Here is a 21,410-nt window from a genome sequence, read left to right as displayed (position 1 = left end):
GGATTTTTTTGGAAGATTATTACTCATTTTTTGAAAATATTTACAAGAATTGTCTTGACAAATTTGGGGGACTTTTTAAAAATAAAACTTTCAAGGGAAACTTTTCAAGATTATTGGAATTTTCTTCCTGAAGGTTTTGCAAATTTTCAGAAATTTGGGGAATTTTTTTCAGAATTTTTGGATTTTTTCAGACAAGGAAACAATATTTTTTGGTGCCGGTAAATGAGGACAACAGGAGGTTAAACAGGGTCTGCAGTTCAGCCCAATTCAGCCAAAAAGTCTCAGACTTTTGCTAAAAAATAGTTGGTCACTGCTAAATCAGTCATAGCTCCACGTTTGTGTCAAGAAATGTAGAATTTAAATTTTTTTTTTTACAGAATCTAGTTAGTACAAACTAGTTATTTTTGGCACATTTTTAAAATTAGACATCTAGAATAAAGTGATTTTGATTAAATAGTCTGATTTTAAGCTTGGATTTAGTTGTTTTTCCAGACAAATCAGCCGATTCGTTGTGTTTTTATGGTTTCTTGCTCTAATAAAGGTGTAATTTTAGTGATTTTTTGTTACATGCAAGCGGGTTTTCCAAGGATCAAATCTGTTTAGACAGCTCTCTTGTTCAAGGTGACAGTGTAAATGCATCAGTCAGATAAAAAAGCAATGACCAAAAACCACTTTGTCACACAGAACCTTAACTTTACTGCTAACATGCCATTATAAATGCAAACTAATGATGTAAATTATTTGCCTTTTTAGCGTTGATCAGGTTCATGTGTTGTTAGTAAAGTGACTCAGTAGAGTTTCTCCTGTAACCCACCCTCTAACTCTCTGCTGGGTCAGCGTTTCCTAAAGTGCCAACATCATCAGTTCCCTGTTGTAAGTCAGTGACCACAGATGATCTTGGTGCTCGGGCAGCTTTGGGAATCCCAGCCTCTTTTTATTATTTTTGTTTGGTAGAGCTTTGTAGTAGCGCTGGTTTCTCATTGCCCCTCTTCCTTGTGTCCCCACAGAGTGCCTTTGTTGATAGCTTGGAAGGAGACAGTCCCTTTCCCAAGAAGCAGGTCTTTACCCACAAATTCCCTCTTTTTCCTCCTGCATTCACTCTCTGCATTGAGCTGGACTTTTTTTTTTGCACTCCTCTCCCACATCCCTGCTTCCCCCCACAAATCTCTCTCTACTTCCTTCTTCCTCTTTGACCTTTTTCCGTCTCATTCTTTATTTGTCATTTAACCTCATCCTGTCCTGTTGCATCAGACTTGCCGGATATGTTAACCAGATTGCAAATGGATCTGCAGCTAAATCATCTTATTGTTGGATAAAAGCTACAGTTTTATGAAAGTAGTGGATCAGAAATTTGAAGAGAATGGTCTTGGTGCAGCTTTACATTCTGTCTCCATTGCAATATTTAATTTAATCCCTTCCATTTGCATGCATACATCCTTTTTAAATACTTTCTGTCACTCTTTATCTTCCTTTCACACTTATCTTTTTAATTATTTTCTCTGCATGCCTGTTTCCTCCATTTCTAATGACATTTTTAATCTTATTTTCACCCTCCTCGTCAGCCTAATTTCCACCTTTATTGTACCATCATGTCCCCTTACCCTTCCATTTTTTCTGCTTCCTGCTCCTCCTCTTCATCCTTCAACTTTTCATTCCATGCTTACTCCACTGTTTTGCATCACCTTCTCCTTCCTGACTGTGTTTCTTCCTTTCCTTCTCTTCCTCTTTGGCCTGCTCGGTAGGGGGCGGCGGGGTTTGAGGGACGGGGCTGACTTGCTGGCTGTTATCATTGGCACTGGAGCCGTCGCTGTCTCATAAAGACAGTTCACTTCCACAGTAGGAGCATCTCCCTCGTAGTTTTCATCACATCGCTACCGAGTTTGGCCTCGAGAATCACCTTGCACCGTAGACTCTGGACTAGGGGTCAATGTCTTTAAAATGCATTCATCGAGGAGGTGACTTGAGATCTCTGTAGGTGGACTTTTTGAGTTTCAGTCGACCTCTCTCGTAAATGGATGTCATTGAAAGTAGTTGCCCCCTAACCCTGGTAGAACAACTCTAGCTTTACCCTCCCACATAGCAGAGAATGGCTTTTCCATGGAGAATGGCTCACGACACAGTTTCACCTTCTCCTCCCGCTGCCTCCTTCCCACCATACACTCACCGAACTCCTCACTTAGTCCAGCATTAGCGCTGCCACTGACACACCATACATCCACTGCAGCAGCTCAACTAATGGCCACAACGCTGACTCATGCCTGATGCTTGCACTGTTGCCACGATCATTCATTGGAGAATTTGTTAAAAAAAAAAAATAATAAAATCCTGTGCGAGTGTGTGTGAATGTGTTTTGCACTGGAAGTAAGGATTATTCATAGATAAGAGCTCAATGTAAAGACTTTCCTGTTGGGCCATGCTTGCATTTTTTTGCCTGTCTCTTCTGAATTGCAGATGTGTGGTAAGTTGAATCAGACATGTTGCTTGTGGTTGCTGTGGAAGCTGTGTTTTTTTTTTATCTCACTTTTGGAAAATGTCACATTAATTTGAGCTGTCATTTCTGAATTTTGGTGAACTTCCAGTTTTCAACAGGACATGGGGTCTTCTGGTTGAGTGGGGACTTGAGGAATTCATTTACAAGTTTTTAAGACGTACAATGCACAATAAAAATAGGTTTTCACCTTATGGTACCTCTAAATGTGGGAAACAGCTGGGCTGGCTCTGTCTCAAACTTGAGAAATATTTATTACTCCTTCTTAATGTAATGTGTGTAAATTAGTGAGCTTAGCAAGCTACAATGAATATGTAACGACTGCTCATTTAGGAAAAAAAAACTCAACTGAGTCTGTCCAAAAATTAAAAAACACCTGTCACCACCTGTAAATATGTCTTAATTAGTGATTTTTGTTGCAACATTTATACTAAGCTAGTCTAAAGTCTTGTCTTTAGTTTGGTATTTACAGCGTCCACATCATCCACCCACAGAGGTGTTTTCCTCTCTGTTGTTTAATTAGAGCTCTTCTCAGGCCTGTGTGGGAGCATTTAAACGCCACTCGAGGGACTCCTCTGTTTGTGTTGAAAGTTTTTACACTTTTATCGCTCTCACTGGAACATGAAGTTTGGTTGACATGTAATTGTGAGTTCTAATCATCCATTGTGCTTGAACACAGCTGAGTGGGTGGGCCAGAATAGAGTGGTGTTGATCTTCTCGTCTTATTGTCTTCCAAAAAGTAAATCGACATATTTCCTGTAAACCATTCCTTTAAAAGATAAGACCGGTGTTTCCTTTGGGATGCACCTACACTCCATTTTTTTTAGGCTGCATGTTTTCAATATGTGGTCTGTCAGGAGCTCCTCTGTCAGCAACTTTGTGGAATGCTTCGTCTGCAACAAACTCACCTGAGAAGTCCCTGAAGATTGTTCACACTGAGACTGTATTGCAGGAAATTCAATACTCTGTATATCCAGTGGAGGTAAAATGTAAATATCATTTTCAGGGTGTTGTTTTAGTGGTGCTACCCATCACAGGTCTTCTTGCAGTCTGTGTATAACCTGCTACAACTGCTTTTGTGTCTATTTGACATTATTTCTGCCGTACAAATGTAAGATATCAAATGTAGGGATTCCAAAAAGATACCTAAACAATATTACATATGTAATAATAACTCAGATTACAGGACACGGTTTGTCTGTGCTGATGTATCAGGATTGTGTAATTTCAGTTTTCCTCTTTGCTTCTTCCATTCTGTCTCAGCTTGAAGATGTTTTAGCTGAGTGAAACACATGTTTTTATGGCTGCACCAAACTTTCATCACATGGAAAAATGTTTTGTGCATGATTTTAGGCACGTATCCTGGGAATTCAACCCAACTTGTTCTCTTATTTTTGTAATGTTTGGATCAGCATGACTTTGCTTGTTAAGCCTATATATGATATACAGTAGCAGTTTTGCAGTTTTACCACTGGAGTTTACTGCATCTTAAAAACGGGATGGTTTACAGGCATCACTCTTGACATGAGCTCCTTCCACCACATCTCACCTCCTGACCTCCGTCTCTCCTGCAGCCCCTCGTAAAGCAGGACAGCCTGGACACGTACAACGAGCGAGACCCCTTCAAGAACGACGACGCCCGGGACGAGGAGGAGGATCCCGAGGACACCGACAGCGGCATCGAGGGTGAAGTCGATCCTCTGGACCGTGACGTCATCATCCAGCCGCCGCCGCCTCCTCTCAAACCCCCAACAGAAAGGGTTAACTTCCCCAAAGGCCTCCCCTGGGCGCCGAAAGTCAGGTTAAACGCTCAGTTTTCCAAGCAGTTTGTGGGTGTTTTTGCTCCCGTCACATTTTTACTCACTGTAGGGTCATTTTTTACTGCAATGTAAAGTCTTGCAACTCTACAGAAACAGGACAATCATGAGTAGAAGTAGAGGGAAAATATTTTATTTGCAGTATACCTAAATTATAATGTCAAAATTTAAGTAAAAAATATGACAAAAATCTTTGAATTTCTCTGAAAATAAACTGGAATCAGCATGTACAATATTTTTCCAAGTCCCGACAACTATTACCAATACTGAAAAAAAAATAGTAACATCTCTACATGCTACGGATATGTTCCTACTTACATTTTAAATTTGTTTCCATACTTGCCTCCCATCTGCTCTGTGTAGACACTGCCTGCAGTTCAACCGAGTTCTGCTAAAAAAGTCCTTGAATTGTTGACTGATTGTTGGTTGTACCAGAGTCACTCATAGTGTTATGGTGGTAACGAGAGCCAATTTTTTCATTTTTTTTTTTTAAAACAGAATTTGCTTAGAGCAAACGTTTTATTTTTTTATGAATTTTTACCTGAGATGCGCAGAATTAAGCTATTTCAATGAAACATCGCGATTCTAACCTCATATTTGGATCATTTTTCTAACAGAACAGCACATCACAGATGGGTAGTTGAACTACTATCAGGAAGTTGAAAACTATAATTTTTTTCTGTTTTTACAGCTTCTGGCTCTAATAAATGGTGTAATTTTGGTGATTTTTTTAAAGATAAAAAGCCTTTTAAACCCTCCAGTTTAGAGGGTTAACTGTAAAACACTGCTAACAGTATTTTAGAGCATTTCATAACTTTTTCACTGTAACTTTTAAGCCTGCATTCATTTTCCCGCTCTTGGAGTTTGAAAAAAATGCTTAAAAGTGGCCACACACAATGTCAATAAGTTATGAACATAAACTCTGCACACAAATGACCTTAAAAACAGCACAAGTGAGACCCTTTTATGATATAGAAAAAAAGCTGAAACTGATCCCTGCCAGATTTTTTATTAACTTAATGGCACTTTGCTTTTATTCCACTGAATCAAACCTCCAAATGATGGCTGGCTACTTGCCACATTTTGACCACTCGAGCAGAGAAAAATTCAGCCAGGACTTAACACCATTTGACTGGCAGCTGGTGTCGGTTTGCCACCCCGATTCTGTGCCACCGTTTGAGACGTTAAACTTAGATTTTATTTAAAAAAAGAACTCTTCCAGTTTTATCACCTCGCTGTCATCCAGCAATATGGCCTCCATCTGTGTGTTGCAGTGTGTCTCTGCAGGATGCTGCTGCTGCTGCTTTGGGAACATGAATAATGCATCTCAGAAAGGACACACATGCTTAAAAAACTGCATTTATCATCTGAAAACCTATATTTGATCTGTCCTTTAGTGAGTCTTATCATTAAAGTGCTCGTTCCTTTGTCTTTTTGCTGCGACATACTGATTAAAGGCTGATCAGTAGGAGGTTCTGAACCATAAAGAGCAGTAAAACCTGGTGTGACCGATGAGATTTGAGGAAGCTAATGCAGTGCTGCTCGTGTTTGTGTGGGTGTGTGTGCAGATTTGTTGTTTAGCTGCTTGTTCAGATACAGGATTTTTTCTTAAATGTGAAATGTGTCCGTGCATCTGCAGGGAGAAAGACATCGAGCACTTCCTTGAGACGAGTCGAAACAAGTTCATCGGTTTCACTCTGGGAAAGTAGGTGCTTCATCCAAAACTGTAAAACATCCTTATGTCTGTTGTGAGCCCTTTTGTTTAACTATTTGTTGTTTTATAGTGACACTGAGACCCTGGTGGGCTTACCCAGACCCATTCATGAGAGTGTCAAGACTCTTAAACAGGTAAGAGGAGAAAAAAACTCTTTACACTCACAGGTAGACACCACAATGGATTTGAAATACAGCAATCCAGAGGTGTAGACTTTCAGCTTTAATTCAAGACATTTAACAAGCATATTGCATTAACAGTTTAGGAATTCTGCCATTTTTTTAAACACATTTCCTCCAGATAATCAGTGAAAACAAACATACTTTTAAATATAAGGATTATTTTGAATACTTGGATGCAAATCTGGATTCCAAATGCTGAGTTTCGTCCCTTGAGACGCTTTACTTTGCTTTACTGCAGCCGCCTCCACTTGCTGCTTGTTTGTAGGTGTTTCTGCCTTCAGTTTCCTTCCCAGTAAGAGTGAAAAGCAGCTCGGTTGGGTTGAGGTCAGGTGACCGACTCGACGAGCTCTTAGTTTGCCTTCGCAGTATATTTGAGGTCATCGGGTCTCCTACAAGTTTGCAGCATTTGAGCAGAATGTGGAGCTCTATTTACTACTCCTCACTAAGCGCCAGTGACTCAGTTCCATTGGCAGCTAGACATGCTATAAATCTGAATCCACCATGTTTGACAGATGAGACGGTTGTGAATTCTTCGTGTCCTTCTGCATCCTCATCTCGTTGCATCATTCTGGTACAAGTTCAGTTTGGTTCCATCTGTCAAAGTCGAGATCTGGAGATAAACCCTGTGTTTATGAAAGTGTCTCTTGATTGTACGCTCATTTCCTCAAGAGTGTTTTGGACTTTTTTCCTTGACCTTCCCGGACTTTGGGTGTTGTTGAGCTCATAAGTCACTTTCTCTTTTGTTTTTCATCCTACTGTCGGCCTCCTTCACTTGTATCAACACCTCTTTAGATCACAGAGTTCCTGTGAGCAGCGACCAAACACAAGTTCAACACTTAAAAATCAGCTCTAGACACTTAATTTCCTTAACTTGTCATGAAATAGCAAGAACCAGGCCCCACATGACTATGAAACAGCTCATCAGTCAGCTGTCTAATTCCTTTTCCTGTGAGAAATTTGAAACTGTGTAAAATATGGCGTTAAAGTAAAATCAATCATTAGCTCTCAGCTTATCACGTATTGTCTATTTGTCCACTTTATTTACGTGTATCTTTGTCATTGTGGTACTAATTTCAGTTAGTAGAGTAACTTTTGTGTAGCTCAGCTTAATTTTGGATAAGAAAACTGCACCATTTTTTACAATGAACCAATAGGAAAAGTGTTTGTGTTTGCTATAGAAACTTGTACTGTAAAGATGAGCTTTTAGTCTCCATATTATTAACAATATTAAAATTAAAGACGACCTAGCAGTGTGTTTATCTTATTCAAGAGTAGAATCTGGATGTAAAAAGTATCTTTGACAATGACTGTAATTACTAAATGATTAATACAATATTTTTGTAAAGTCTCCTCTTGATTGCTTCATTTCAAATCCACTGTTATGCTCTACTCAGACAAAATGCAAAACTTCTTTCTGTTCAACCACTTATATACCCGTCTGTATGTTGTACGTCAACTTTCTCTATATTTTTGTCTCACTGAGGCAGATTCATATTTCCAAATGCCCTTTTCTTCTCGCTCTCCTGTGCTCTGCCTCATTATGGATAAAGTCTCCTAATCGATGCTCCCATGTTGTTGAATCCCCTGATATCGACGTCCCACTTGAAAATCTATACCTCCTGTTTAAACAGACGGAGAAGTGTAGTTAAACAGAATGATGCTCCCCTGGTGTCACCTAACAGTGTTAATTAACACGTATTCCAAAACCTTTACATACACAGTGTTTTGTTCAATATTCTTTTTCTCTTTTGCAGCACAAATACGTGTCTATTGCTGAAGTCCAGATCAAAAGAGAAGAAGAGCTGCAACAGTGTCCACTCACTCTGGTGGGTAATTTTACCTTTCATAGCTTATACCTGAATGCATGTTCTCACCAGTGTCATATGACAGCAGCAAAGAAATACATGCTTCTCTGTTGGGCTGTTGAAAAAAATGATTATTTGAAATTCTACCAGGCTGTTTTTCTCAGTGAATATATGCTGTGATTTTCTGTGTGTTCAGGGTGAGGAGGAGGTGGAGGAGACCCCAACAGAGATGCTTTACCTGGGAATGCTTCCTAACCTCTCACAATATGTGGTGAGTAGCTCCTAATTAAGTTTTCATTGCTGTTATTGATCTTTGTTTGATAAAGTTGATTAAATCTTTCACAGTCACACATTTTTTTGAAACTGGAAACAAGAAATACATCAAAACTGGCAGAATTTTGATTTAAAACTAACTTTAGGTTACAATTTTTGTGGCAATCTTGCACATTTATGTAGCTATAATCCAATGTGTGACCACAAAGTCAGTATTAGGTTATTGAGGAGCATTGTAGACAATATTAGGTGGACTTTAAGTAGATAAATTCAGTGGATTTGCTTTTTTATTTTGACTGCACCAGAATATACATATGGAAGGTTATTTGACTCCCTGAGGTCCTTGAATTCAGCTGTTTGGCAAAAGATCACACGTTTCTCTCTGTTTTGGTGTAATGTTTTCCTTTGTTTTGTGTTTTCCGTGTCAGATTGCCCTCCTGAAGCTGCTGCTGGCTGCAGCTCCGACCTCCAAAGCCAAAACCGACTCTATCAACATCCTGGCCGATGTGCTGCCTGAGGAGATGCCGTAAGCACTGTGGAAACACTGCTGCAGTCCTTGAATGTTTTTTTAGTTTTGTTTTGCTTTTCCCCTGGTGCTGTTTTTATGCTGCTGCAGACATTTAGATCCACTTTGATGTCAGGCAATTTTGGAGAGCAAATGCACTTTTACAGCTAATTGTTGAGCAGTAATTAGTCATTAAAAAAAAGATGTAATGTGATAAAAGGAATCCTCTTCGCATAACGCCTTCAAACTGTTATTTAGAGATAATCAGGCTGCTATTTCTATGTGTTTTTTTTTCTTTTTTGTCCAATCACATTGCAAGAAAAGCCTTTTTTTCCACATCAGCTGTCTTGGCTGGTGGTGCAGTGTTGAAAATACATTCATTGTGGGTTGTTTTTAGTCAGTAGGATGGCTCCGTTTTAGACGAGCTGACACTCAGCCAGCGAAAAGAAATACAGCTTCTCTGTTGAAAAAAAGAAAGAAAGAAAAACCACCAACTCAAACAGTAAAGTCATAACCCTGTCTGATATTTTCATGGCTGAAATCCATTTTTTTTCCACCTTGGTTTGAAATAATAGCTCAGCAGTTGTAAAAAAAACCCTCCGATATCTGCTTGTTTTCGAGGCATGCGTCTCTTTTTTCCTCTTTTTTATGCAAAGCTGCATTAATATTATGATAATTAAAGACCCGAAGGCCTCACAGTTTGTGTATTTTTGTGCGTCCTCCAGTATCACAGTCCTTCAGAGCATGAAGCTGGGAATCGACGTGAACCGTCACAAGGAAATCATCGTCAAGGCCATCTCCGCTCTGCTGCTGCTGCTCCTCAAGCACTTCAAGCTCAACCATATCTATCAGGTTAGCGACACATTCACCTCCTACAGGCACCTCTATCTTCCTCCCCTGTTCCTCCATCTCACCTCCCTGCAGCACACGTATATCCACATATATATTCCTGCACCTCCTCCCAGTGCTACCTCCACTATCCTCCACCTGATTAACCGGTCAAGCATGCCATTACTTTCCTCTGTTAATCCTCTTCTCCTCCTCCACCTTTGGACACCCACCCCCCTCTCTTTCACATCTCACAACCTCCTGACTCAGCCTGATACACTCACAGGTTTCATCTCAGTGGAAACAGATTGAAAGAAACAGCATCTGGTCTCAAATCTGCTCTTTTTTTAAGGTGGAGTTATGTCCATTTCAGTAATTTTACGTCCTCTGTCGGTAGTTTTTTGGCTCACGGGGATGGGGACGAGGATGCAGATATTTTCTGTTGCTAGGAAGAAACATTCCTTCACCTGTTTAAATCTACTGCTGTGTAGAGTTGTAATGGTAGCGCCCTCTGCTGCCAAAATAGGAGGCTAGCATGCAGAAACAACAGCTGCAGGAGTGGGAAGTCAGATTGATCAGTTTTGTAGTTTATTTGAGAACCACACACTCAGATTTGAAGGATAAATTAGATGTTTGTGGCATTCTAAGCAACCACAGTGAGCTAAAATGCTTTAATATCAACTCCTGATGTTTTCAGAAGCGTAGCTGCCCCCGTTTTTAATCTTGGTAAAGCTTCTTGAATGAGGTGAAGGATTTGTACTGCAGCCACATGACAATAACAATCCCCTGGTTCTTGATCTTTTCCCCACATGGAAAACTCGTCAGTGATACAGGATTATCAGCTACAGGATTATTATTTTCTCCTGTATTCTTTTTGAATATAGGAGGATTTGAATTCTCCCCTCCAGCAACATCACAGTGTGGCAGAAATGTCATTTATCTTGTCTAAAAATGCTTCTGACAACCAAATTGGAACTGAAACTAAGGAATCTACATATAAAACATATTAATCTGGTGTTATTTGTTTACTAGACCAAATCTAACAGTTCAGTCAGGAGGAGTTACATTTCTTAGTCGTTGCCAAACTCCTAACTGTTCCTCTCCGCCGCCTCCTCTCTCCCTGCAGTTCGAGATTGTCTCCCAGCACCTGGTGTTTGCCAACTGTATCCCACTCATCCTCAAGTTCTTCAACCAGAACATCATGTCCTATATCAGTGCCAAAAACAGGTAGGAGCATTTTCCCTGGTGCTACACCCTCACTAAAAGTACCGCCGGCTTTGTTTTGAAATGCAGATTTCAGTTTAAACAGCTGAGCTCAAGACTCTCCTTAAAATGTTGTGATAACTTCAGACTACAGATGATACATTTCTTAAAAAGTTAAAAATGCGTTAAAATAAAGCAAAGCAGAGCTGTGCCTGCTTTCAAAAAGTCCCCACAGCAACAATAGTTATAGGTTTTTGGATTAACTTCTATGTATTGACTATTCACATTAAACAATCATCACAAAAAAGGTAACATGAGTTCTTCCCTGCAAGTAAAATGTTTGGGCCAGTGTTTGTCTGCTAGTTTATGTGCACACTGTAATTGGGGACTGTATATAATATGAAAACATGCACTTTAAATCGTTATTAAGTGATAGCAAAATGTTGCACCCTATTAGAGCCATTCAAATTCCTGCTTTTAATAACAATATAATGTATACTTTGGTTATCCGCTTTGGGAAATTTAAGCTATCTAGTAGCTCACATATGTCATGTTTGAGTAAAATAAGAAATATAGAGTGTGAATTGTGGAAAAATAAGGAAATAAGATGCAAATTGTAAGTGAAAGTGATGTCTGTGTAGATTCTCAATGGTCCAGATCATAGTAATCCTAATTTAACTTCAATCAGATAAAATAAGATAAACTTGATTGATTCCAGTACAGTAGCTTGATGGAAGAAAAAGAGCCATGGAAGAAGAAGGACAAATCAGGCTAAAAATAAAGATATAATAAAAACTATGTACATCTTGAACACCACATGTAGAAGATGATGAATTTACATATGGATATGTTCACATATGGCATGATGGACAGTGTACTCAATTGAAGGTACATGATCCATCTTCTTCTTGAAGATGTTTCACCTCTATCAAGATCTCAAGACTGCATTATAAGTCACTGATAAGGGGTGAGTTCTCTGTGCAGAAAGTTCCACTGGTATTAACAATCTTAAGTTTTGAGCATGAATGGACCATTAGAAATTTTGATTTGGAAGTGACAAAATAAATCTTAGACTCCACATCAGTCTCTGAAGAAGCCTCTTGGATGTCACATAAAACGTCTTCAAGAACCAAAAAGAAAAGTCAAGCTGCCTCTGACTGAAGGAATATAAACTGATCAGTGTTTTGTTTCTCTGTGTTCACATTGTAGTATCTGTGTTCTGGACTTTCCCCACTGTGTGGTCCATGAGATGCCTGAACTGACGGCTGAGAGTCTGGTGAGTCACTGCACTGTTACTCTGATTGATCTTCACTGGATGAGCTTTAACCAGAAATGTTCATGCCATCTGCTTTGGCGTGTCTTCGTGTGCTTTCAGGAAGCAGGAGACAGCAACCAATTCTGCTGGAGGAACCTGTTTTCTTGCATCAATCTGCTGAGGATCCTGAACAAGCTGACCAAGTGGAAACACTCGAGGACCATGGTGGGTAAATCTGCACCACTGCAACGCCTTATACAGGAACCTGGAACATGTTTACTGGCTACATCTGCAGCTCACATGCAGGCAAAACAAGATGGGAAAGTTTTGTTTTGAGATTATTGTGTCTTCACTGCATCACTAATGAAACTTCAGATTTTTAACTTCAGATGCTGACATTTACAGATTACAGCAGAGTCTGCAAGAGATGAAAATACTAATCAACCTCTTGCTGCTACTGCAGACAAATGCTGTCAGGTTGATCAAGACCCCAAAGTGGAAGCCTTGTTTGAGACAAAGTAGTTTTTTCTCGTATCCTGGTAGTTTAATTTGAGAAAATATACACATTCAATGAACTATTACTGTGTAAAAGGGCCCTGCACATGTCACATAGACGATATAAATAGAAAACTGGTCTATTTTTATGTTTCCTTGATCTATTTTTACATCTATCTGATGCAGACACACCATTTAAACACTGCTGCCTTGCCTGGTAAAATGGAAATTAATGTAATATCTACCTCATATTAAGAATTTGATCCATATTTTATTCTCTTTTCAGATGCTGGTTGTTTTTAAATCGGCCCCCATCCTGAAGAGAGCCCTGAAGGTGAAGCAGGCCATGATGCAGCTCTACGTTCTCAAACTGTTAAAGATCCAGACTAAGTATCTGGGCCGCCAGTGGAGGAAGAGCAACATGAAGACCATGTCGGCCATTTATCAAAAAGTCCGCCACAGACTCAACGATGACTGGGCCTACGGAAACGGTAAATAGCAGTTTACATAACAAGACGCACAAACTCACTTTGAGCAGGTAAAGATAAAGAACCAGTTGGTATTTTAGTGATGATGGTTCATAGCTAATTACAATAACATGCTTCATATTGTTTTTTGTTTTTATATTCTGATTTGGAACTTGCTGTCCACTGAAGACATTAGCTCATTTCTGACTCATCCTTATTCCTCGTCATTATTTATACTCTCATTGGAGAGAGAGTTCATGGTCTAAACAATGACAAATACATTTGTCATAATGAAAAGGAGATTCAGTAAAGACATAAATAGTAAATAGTAACATAATCAGTTCATTGGAAATTTAAAAATTAAAAATTTTTGTTTCAACCACAATCTTGGTTAGATCATATGTGACTCACTGTTAGAGCCTTGATTCGTGATTCATGGTGATGAGACAAGAGTATTATGTCATCAAAAATGATCAAGTGCAGCTTAGACATCTGAATCCTAAGCAGTGGACATTTTTTATTCACTTTGGGTTAATTTTTCACTGCAATATAAAGTCTACAGATACAGCACAGCCATGACTAGAAGCAAAGAGAACTCAGAAATGTCTTTTATGTCGTATAACAAAATTATTATGCCACAAAAAAAGACTGAAAGTTCATTTCTTTGACTATTTATTTGACAGAAACTGAAGAAACATGAAATCAGCATGTACAGCATTTTCCCAAGTGCTCACATGGGTTGGTGACTCTACATAGTACAGATAATTCCCTACTTAGATTTTTAGTTTTTTCCCCATGCTTGTTGAATATCTGCTCCATGTCTGCACAGCTTGCAAAATTTTTTTTAGTGTCGGACATTAGTGTCGGTGGTAGCTGAGTCACTGGTGGCATCACAATTATACAAACGAGTGGAAAATTTTTCATTTTTTAAGGAATCTGGTTAGAGCAAATGGTTAATATTTAGTTTTTCATTGAATCTGTTTGTTGAAAATGATTTATTTTTAGCAGAAATCAAACTAAACCATGTAAAATAAAGTTATTTTGAAATATCACAATTTTAGTCTAAGATTTCCCAATGTTTTCAGACAGAACAGATGAGTAGTTGAAGAAAAGGCTAAAAATCCAACATTTCTCTCTGTTTTTACAGTTTCTGGCCTGAACAAATGGTGTCATTTTTTGACTTTTTAAAGATAACATGCTTCAGATGGATAATAAAAAGTAGTGGTGAAGAAAGCAGAGTCTAAATTAAGAATAATCTGCAGTGCTCTAAACACACTGTGACCCCATATTGGTCACAACTCTGCTTAACCTTTCAGATCTCTTTAAACGAAGTGTTCGTGAGGCTAATTAGCCCCAGCAGTCGTCCTCTTTACCCTCCTACAAAGCTGATGAACAGATACAGCAGCATAAATAATACATTTACCGGAAGCTGTGAAAAAACCTCACATATCAGGGTGGTAATTACAGCACATAATTTGGTGTTAATGTAGCTGGTTGTATGATTCTTGCATGTTCATATGAGTGAAATACAATACTCTAGAAGCCAGTGGCGAAGCGGTCTGGATTGTGTTGCCATGGCAACGTGGGGTAGGGGGAACTTTTCAGGGTCACCATCCCTCACAGGAGAGCAAGTGATCTGCCACTATGAGAGAGGAGGATGGATGGATGCAAGAAAAAGAGAGATTTTATGGGAGGAAATGAAGACGAATGGAGCAAATAAGGATGGGACATTTTTTCCTGAAGATGGCTGCTTTATTTGGGTTTGGTTTGCAGATATCGATGCCCGGCCGTGGGACTTCCAGGCCGAGGAGTGCGCCCTCCGAGAAAGCATCGAGAAGTTCAACAGCCGCCGCTACGACCGGAACAAGAACGGGGACTTCACGCCGGTGGACAACTGCCTGCAGAGCGTGCTGGGTCAGCGGGTGGAGCTGCCCGAGGACTTCCACTACAGCTACGAGATGTGGCTGGAGAGGGAGGTGTTCTCGCAGCCGATCCAGTGGGAGGGGCTGCTGCAGAATCCATAATGAACGGGAAGGAGAGAGTGGCAGGGGGATGGATGTGGGTCTTGACGCAAATATGGAGGTTGTAGCGATGGGAGTGAGGTAAGAAGGAAGCAGCTGGAGGTTGAAAAGTCTCCAGTGATGGCAGAAGTGGAGATAAAACGAAGCTGCTGGGTTTGATGCCACACGCTAACATGTGCCTACGACTATTGTGAACACACACGACAGGCAAGATCAGAGGTAGCAGTTTATATCAGAAGATCTGGTAGCAGGAAACTGTTATCCAGGTTTACTGCCCCCACGTCACACAACAGATACATCATCCAGTACGTCCCCCTTTTTTAACACGTCGGTGCTTTTCTGACTCCTTAGTAATTATTCATTTGTATCAGTGTGTGTCGGTTTTATGATAAATGATTTTTTTTAAAGATGTACATTTGAATTATTTCTAATCTTTTTTTTTTTTTTAATAACGTGAAGCCTACTGCAGGTATTGGGGGGTTGTTGATTGTCGATGATAGATTTTAAACAATTTTCTTATGTATTTTCTAGAAAAAAAACCAAACAAACCACAGGGTCACGATAGTCCAAATGTAGAAGTAGGAGCTATATGCTCTCATGGCACCAAAAAAAGAAGAGCGAAATATATACCAGCTATAAGTGTATGGGTTTGTTTGTGGATGTTTAAACTCTGTGTGGGCAGAAAGGGGTGGGAAGTGTGGAGAGAAAGTATATAATAATGTGTGTGGATGACATTGTATCCTATTTGTTTGCGTTTAATGTGAAATAATTACTTTGTACAGAATTCCTGCTATTCCAAATACCTTTAGATTTCAAATCCGAAAGTCCAATCCATAGACACTGATGTCCTAAAGGACTTATTCATATTCATATTGAGCCTTCGCTGCATTCAAGTCCTGACGGGTGAGTTATGAAGCGACATTAATGAGTTAACCAGATATGTTGAGCCTAAAGTCGGACTTTTCAGTGTCACAAAGTTGGTTTTCTTTTAACCTGCTAGATCACCATGGTAACTGATGCCGCCAAGTTTGTTTTGCACTGCTGGTCCTGCAGCTAATAGAATGCTAGATTTAAAAAATGATTCATTTGTTGCAGAGCATATTCAGTTACTAACATTATTTCACTTTGATTTGGCCACAAACTGGAGTGATTCCAGTTCTCCTCCATGCATTTCTTGAGTACCTTCTATGAATGAATGAAGTTTCAAGTCTGAGAGCAGAGCAGAGTGCAGCTGTCATGTTAGAAATAAACAGCTGCATTGAGAGTCACTGAGCTGTAAATACATATTCACTACATTATTACCAATTTTATGCCAGCATGCCTCTTTTGCATCATTTGCAGTAGCAGCTTTTTAGCAGCTTCGGTAGCTTTTTACTGCCTATTTCCTCATTTCTCTCTATTATAACAACCTGATCCTCTTCACTGAAGTATTCGCCACAACATTTGTTCTTTTGGTGTGGAAGAACAGTCAAATGTTGTGTTAAATTCCCTTTTTTATTGAAGTGCACACGGGAATAATGAAGAAAATGTGGTGAACGAAGCTTCATAGTGCCTCCTTCAGGATGGTTGCAGAAAAAAGGACGCAAACCAGATCTGCATTTGACTTCTCTCTTTTGCAAAACAGTTAAAAACACTTTGGATAAATCTAAACTTCCTGGAAAAACGTGTTTTATTGACACATTGCTATTTCTAATATGCTAGTGGAAGGGAAAACATCCACCAAGACTGCTGTTCTCACTGAGACTCCAGCACTTGTGGGTGTTTTTCACGCTCAGGCTGAGAAGCAGCTGCACAAGCAAACTCAAATGTGAGATCTCAAGTGTTTTCTAAAAGCAGCACTCGATTTTAAAAGACTCAAGGATCAAGGCTAACTTCTTGGTTTCAATGTGCCAGACCACCTCTGATAAAGAGCCACTCAGTGTTGCTTCCCTGAGCTCTTCTCTGGAGGTTAATCGAGTCTCAGCGAGGACTAGAAAAGCAGGAATTCTGTATGAAGCCGAACTCCCTGCTGACACCCTCCATCTCCCTAACAACAGCACAATTACGTAAACCACTGAGCACACTGGTGGCGGCCTTGGCAGGCACCCCGTTGCCACCTTTGCTTGAAAGAACACACACAAAAAATGGTGCTGTTTTTCTAGTTAGTCTTCACTGTATCTTCCTTCACCTGCGACTACCTAAGCGGCGCTCCAGGGTTAAAGTGTTTCCTGGAAATGTCTCTTTGAAAAGTGAGCACAGAGAACAAAAGCAAGTCAGCTTTTTTTTGTATAATTCAGATTGCTGTCCACTCAATCCGAGGGGTCAAGAGTCGTCATGTATTATCTCTGTATAGAATAATAATTTGGGTCTTCTCTGTAGAAAACGTGCATGACCACCGTTCTGTTCTGTGTTCGCACATTTTAAACAGCTTGTTTTTGTTGGTCTAATGATGTTTCCAGCACAATGAGAATTGTATTTTTTCCTCTTAAAGTCACAGTGTTCCGCATCACAGTTATTTATTTTTCTTCAGGATATCTTTAAGAAAAATAATATTGTATACTTTGTAGACTCTCAGGTTTATGGAGATAATATATTGCAAAAGTTTTTAAAAGCTTCCTTGCCATCGTCTAGCTCTCTACCTGCAGTGAAGGATACACATTTATTGTCACGTTCTCACGCTGCACCACGAACTAAAGAACTAAACTCAAGGTCACAGTAAACCGTTGTGAGTTTTGTGTCGACGCATTTCAACTTCAGATGTACTTTTTATGTATCTTTGTGCCAAATTCAAGTGCCATGTCCTGTTTTTATTTTGCCGCCATCTTGAAAGTTTCAAATCACTACTGAAAGTTTGCAATACGGAGAAAAAAAAAAGTTATTTTCTACCTGAAAAATTGTACAATCTATGAAAATTGCTGTTTCTTGTATCGAAGTGTTTCGCATTGTTATGGATGTTAATATGTGCTTTGTTACTCACATTTCCGTATCTGTAAAGTCTAGATACAGTAAACACACAATTTGTTCAGGGGTACGTGCAATTCCAGATTCCATAGAGGCATTATACAATAGAATGACAGATTGCAATATCAGAGTTGCTTATTAAACGGTGTTGACCACTTGTTTTGTTTGTGAACTAGTTATTTCTGTTGGCCCGAGGGGGGGTTTGTGCATGATTCGCTGTGTCCGTACGCACTGAAGGTCAAACTGACCACACGCTAGCGTCACATCGCACACCTCTGCAGGCCAATGTTCCAGCAGTTTGGGCATCGCTGCTGGTGATGCGAACGTCTCCCCGCTCTGTGATTGGCTGGTAGCTGAACGATGTAAAACTCCCCTGTGCCCGTCCTTCCCTCTCACGGTGAAATCAAGGAGGAGTGAGTGATAGATAAAGCCTGTTGTGTTAGAAGTAGAGTAGCAGTAATTACAGTGGCTAATGAAATGAAAGCTAATATTTCTGGGGGAAGTGCTCTCACAGTTACAAGCACAGTGACAAGGGACCGGAGCAAAAATAACCCCAGTGTGATATTTCTTGAGTGAAATCAAGCGACACTCGCTGTATCAGTTCAGTGCAACTAGTCCAACAGGAGATAGAGCTGAGAAAGTGACTCAGAAGACATGACTCACTGATTTCACAGATATTTACCCACTACTATGCTGATATATATATACATGGATGTGTGATCTTTGAATGTGGGCAGAAACATGGGTCTATCTGTCAGCATTTAGCACAGTAAATACAAATGCATGTGAGTATTTTTTGATTACAATTTAATTTTAATGTGATGTTTTGTACACAGCAGTGCAAAAATGCTTCTTTTGCTTAAACGTTGTGTTGCATTCTGAGGCCCAGCGCTGCTTTTCCGTGAAACTCGCCCGTCCAAACCAGTCCCTGTGGGTTAATAAAGGCCCCGTCTCCCTTCAACCTACAACACACCAGTTAAGACGTCAAAAATCCAGATATCAATAAAGAAAATTAGCTTAGGGTACCCAGAAAATAACTGCTAAAGGTTACATTTAAAAGAAACATCAGATTATTTTGTGTGGTTAATATAAACAAGTAAATAGGAAACTAACCATCTGAACTCTTTTTGCTCTTGTTGCATTTTTAATCACTTTGGACTCACTTTTCACTGCAGTAAGAAGAAGAAGTTCTGCACTTCGATGATAACAGCAGAAAAATGAAGCAGAAATACTATTTTAAAAAATGGCAAAACCTGGAATCAACATGTACAACATTTTCCAAGTACCCACCACTGGAAAAAATGGTGAGTATACATATTACAGATATCTTATTTTATCTTTCTTTGTTTAATGCTTGTCTCCTTTCAGCTTTGTATAAACACTGCCTGTCCTTTAGTCACATAATCCCTGAATTTTTGTTAAGTTACTGTTAGTTACAGCTGAGTCCCTAATCGGTTTGTGGATGTTTTAAGAAGCAGAGAGAAAAGAGACACGTAGAATACTGGGATTTCAATGAAATATCATGATCTTAAGCTTAGATTGGGTTAATTTTCCTGATGGCCACAGATTAGTAGTTCAGCAACCATCACAAAGTTGAAAATGTTATGATTCTTTCAGTTTCTGGCTTTGGTAAATGTTGCAATTGAGTGATTTGGGGGTCCAGAGGGTTAAAGTAGGATATAGCTCATCAAGGTGGACAAAAACACTCATTACTGTAGAGATCTGAAACTCTGCTGTTACAATATAACGTTAACCTCAACATAGCCCCATGGTACGGTATACTCATTTGGAAACTATCAGAAAACACTGAAGAAATGACAAAGTATGTACCAAAAATGGATGGCTTCCTACCTGTTCTCATGAAAGTGACCTTTATACACTGTTTTATCCGGGAAGGTGTACGTTCCTGTGCCGTGGTACATGTTGTCTTTGAATTCTCCTTCATATAAAGCCCCAGATGGATGCTGCAAGGTCCCTCTGCCATTCATCTGGGACAGACACACAGAGAGGACGTGACTGACGAGCACACAGCCACTCAGTGTTTCGTCACAGTGGGTCGACACACAGCAAATACACACCTTGTCCTGATGCCACTCTCCGATGTAGGTGACACCGTCTGCGGAGGTGTGTTTCCCGGTACCACTCCTCACCATCGCTCCACATTCAGATCTGCTGCACTCCCCCTCTGTGGAGAACACACACACATACACAATTTTCATACTCTTAAAATATATATATATATATATATATATATATATATATATGTTCAGCCTCAAAATCAGTTTCATTGCCAAGTAAACACTGATGAGATTGTTTTTTTAATGAAGGATAAAAGATTTTTAAAATGCAAGTGTTGCAAATATATTAAACAGCATGTGTAGCAAATACCAGGGATTATAGGTAATAAAAAGTTCTTTAAGTTGTAACTTTACTGTATTCTATTATCATTGCTACTTCAGTTTTCAACAAAATAATGTTAAATCACCAACCAGAAGGGATGCTTAGTTTACAGCAGTAAGGACTACTCTTATACTTTGACATATCACACAAAAATAATTAGTTATTTTGTGTGCAAACTAATGATTCATCCTCCACATCACTCCCATGCAAACAGTAAAAAAGAACTTTGTATGTGTATATTCATATAAAAAAAACACAAAGGGTTATTTTGTATTGCCAAAATATAGCATCAACAAACCTAAAAATATTTCTTCTGATTCTCTACTATAATAAATTGCTGTAATTTATTATTATTATTATTATTATTATTATTATTATTATTATTATTATTATTATTATTATTATTATTATTATTATTATTATTATTATTATTATTATTATTTAACTCTTGAGGCTCCCTCCAGCTTACAGTAACTATAGTAAATGCGTAAAGTTTTATTACTCACCATATCTGTCCCCATTTGGGAAAATGTAGGACACTTTTACCGGTTCTTCTTCTGTAAACAAACAGACACAATTTGCCTCAAACACCTCATGAAATATGTGCAGGCATGCATCTGGGTATTTGCCATGAATGTGCAAAGAATCTTCTTTTTTCTTGTCTGAAAGAAAGAAGTGAAACTAGTGTAAATATTAGACAGCAGATAGCAAAGATAGAATAATTTGTCCCTTACCAGACATTTCTGGCAGCTTCCGGGAGCTCTGGAAAACTCAAACGAGTCAAACAGCAATTTTTAAAAGTTGTGAAAACGATACAAGCTAATTATGTAGCATTTTGTTCACTTAATCGCCATATAAATCGCAAATTTCGACAGGAAGCTGTGACTTCTGTGCTGCCCTGGTGGCTCGACACAAGCCGTCGTTGCCATGGTTACAGATTTAGTGCCAACCTAGCTTTAAAAAACGGTTAAAACCGAAATAGTTTTTTCATTAAAACATGTGTTTTACTTCAAAATA

General features: G+C 39.2%; 2 protein-coding genes across 5 annotated transcripts in view; one reads left to right on the top strand and one right to left on the bottom strand.

Moving 5' to 3' along the window:
* strip2 (striatin interacting protein 2) overlaps nt 1–18,150 on the top strand; it is a 39,502-nt gene extending 21,352 nt beyond the window's left edge. For 2 of the 3 annotated variants that reach the window (XM_023267395.3, XM_023267393.3), the window contains exons 10-22: nt 1,008–1,058; nt 4,063–4,289; nt 5,945–6,010; nt 6,090–6,153; nt 7,956–8,027; nt 8,203–8,277; nt 8,708–8,805; nt 9,510–9,636; nt 10,739–10,839; nt 12,025–12,091; nt 12,191–12,295; nt 12,852–13,056; nt 14,806–18,150. In XM_023267395.3, the coding sequence (XP_023123163.2) occupies nt 1,008–1,058; nt 4,063–4,289; nt 5,945–6,010; nt 6,090–6,153; nt 7,956–8,027; nt 8,203–8,277; nt 8,708–8,805; nt 9,510–9,636; nt 10,739–10,839; nt 12,025–12,091; nt 12,191–12,295; nt 12,852–13,056; nt 14,806–15,056 (1,509 nt within the window). In that variant the 3' untranslated portion in view covers nt 15,057–18,150. The remainder of the gene's footprint in view (nt 1–1,007; nt 1,059–4,062; nt 4,290–5,944; nt 6,011–6,089; nt 6,154–7,955; nt 8,028–8,202; nt 8,278–8,707; nt 8,806–9,509; nt 9,637–10,738; nt 10,840–12,024; nt 12,092–12,190; nt 12,296–12,851; nt 13,057–14,805) is intronic. The other variant, XM_023267394.3, reaches the window with a different exon arrangement.
* A 130-nt stretch (nt 18,151–18,280) lies between these two features.
* On the bottom strand, nt 18,281–21,313 carry morn2 (MORN repeat containing 2). 2 transcript variants are annotated; one of them, XM_023267409.3, is made up of 5 exons: nt 21,128–21,313; nt 20,900–21,055; nt 20,072–20,178; nt 19,845–19,981; nt 18,281–18,955 (listed from the first exon to the last, which is right to left on the bottom strand). In XM_023267409.3, the coding sequence occupies exons 1-5, from the start codon at nt 21,132–21,134 to the stop codon at nt 18,853–18,855; spliced, it is 510 nt and encodes a 169-aa protein (XP_023123177.1). In that variant the 5' UTR covers nt 21,135–21,313; the 3' UTR covers nt 18,281–18,852. The 2 variants fall into 2 exon arrangements, with proteins under 2 accessions (XP_023123177.1, XP_054862598.1); XM_055006623.1 differs by having other exon boundaries at nt 20,900–20,950.
* Between the last annotated feature and the right edge of the window lie 97 nt (nt 21,314–21,410).

Source organism: Amphiprion ocellaris, chromosome 21 (genome assembly GCF_022539595.1).
Source record: "Amphiprion ocellaris isolate individual 3 ecotype Okinawa chromosome 21, ASM2253959v1, whole genome shotgun sequence".
Classification (NCBI taxonomy): Eukaryota; Metazoa; Chordata; class Actinopteri; family Pomacentridae; genus Amphiprion; species Amphiprion ocellaris.
This window is presented reverse-complemented; position numbering and strand designations above follow the sequence as displayed.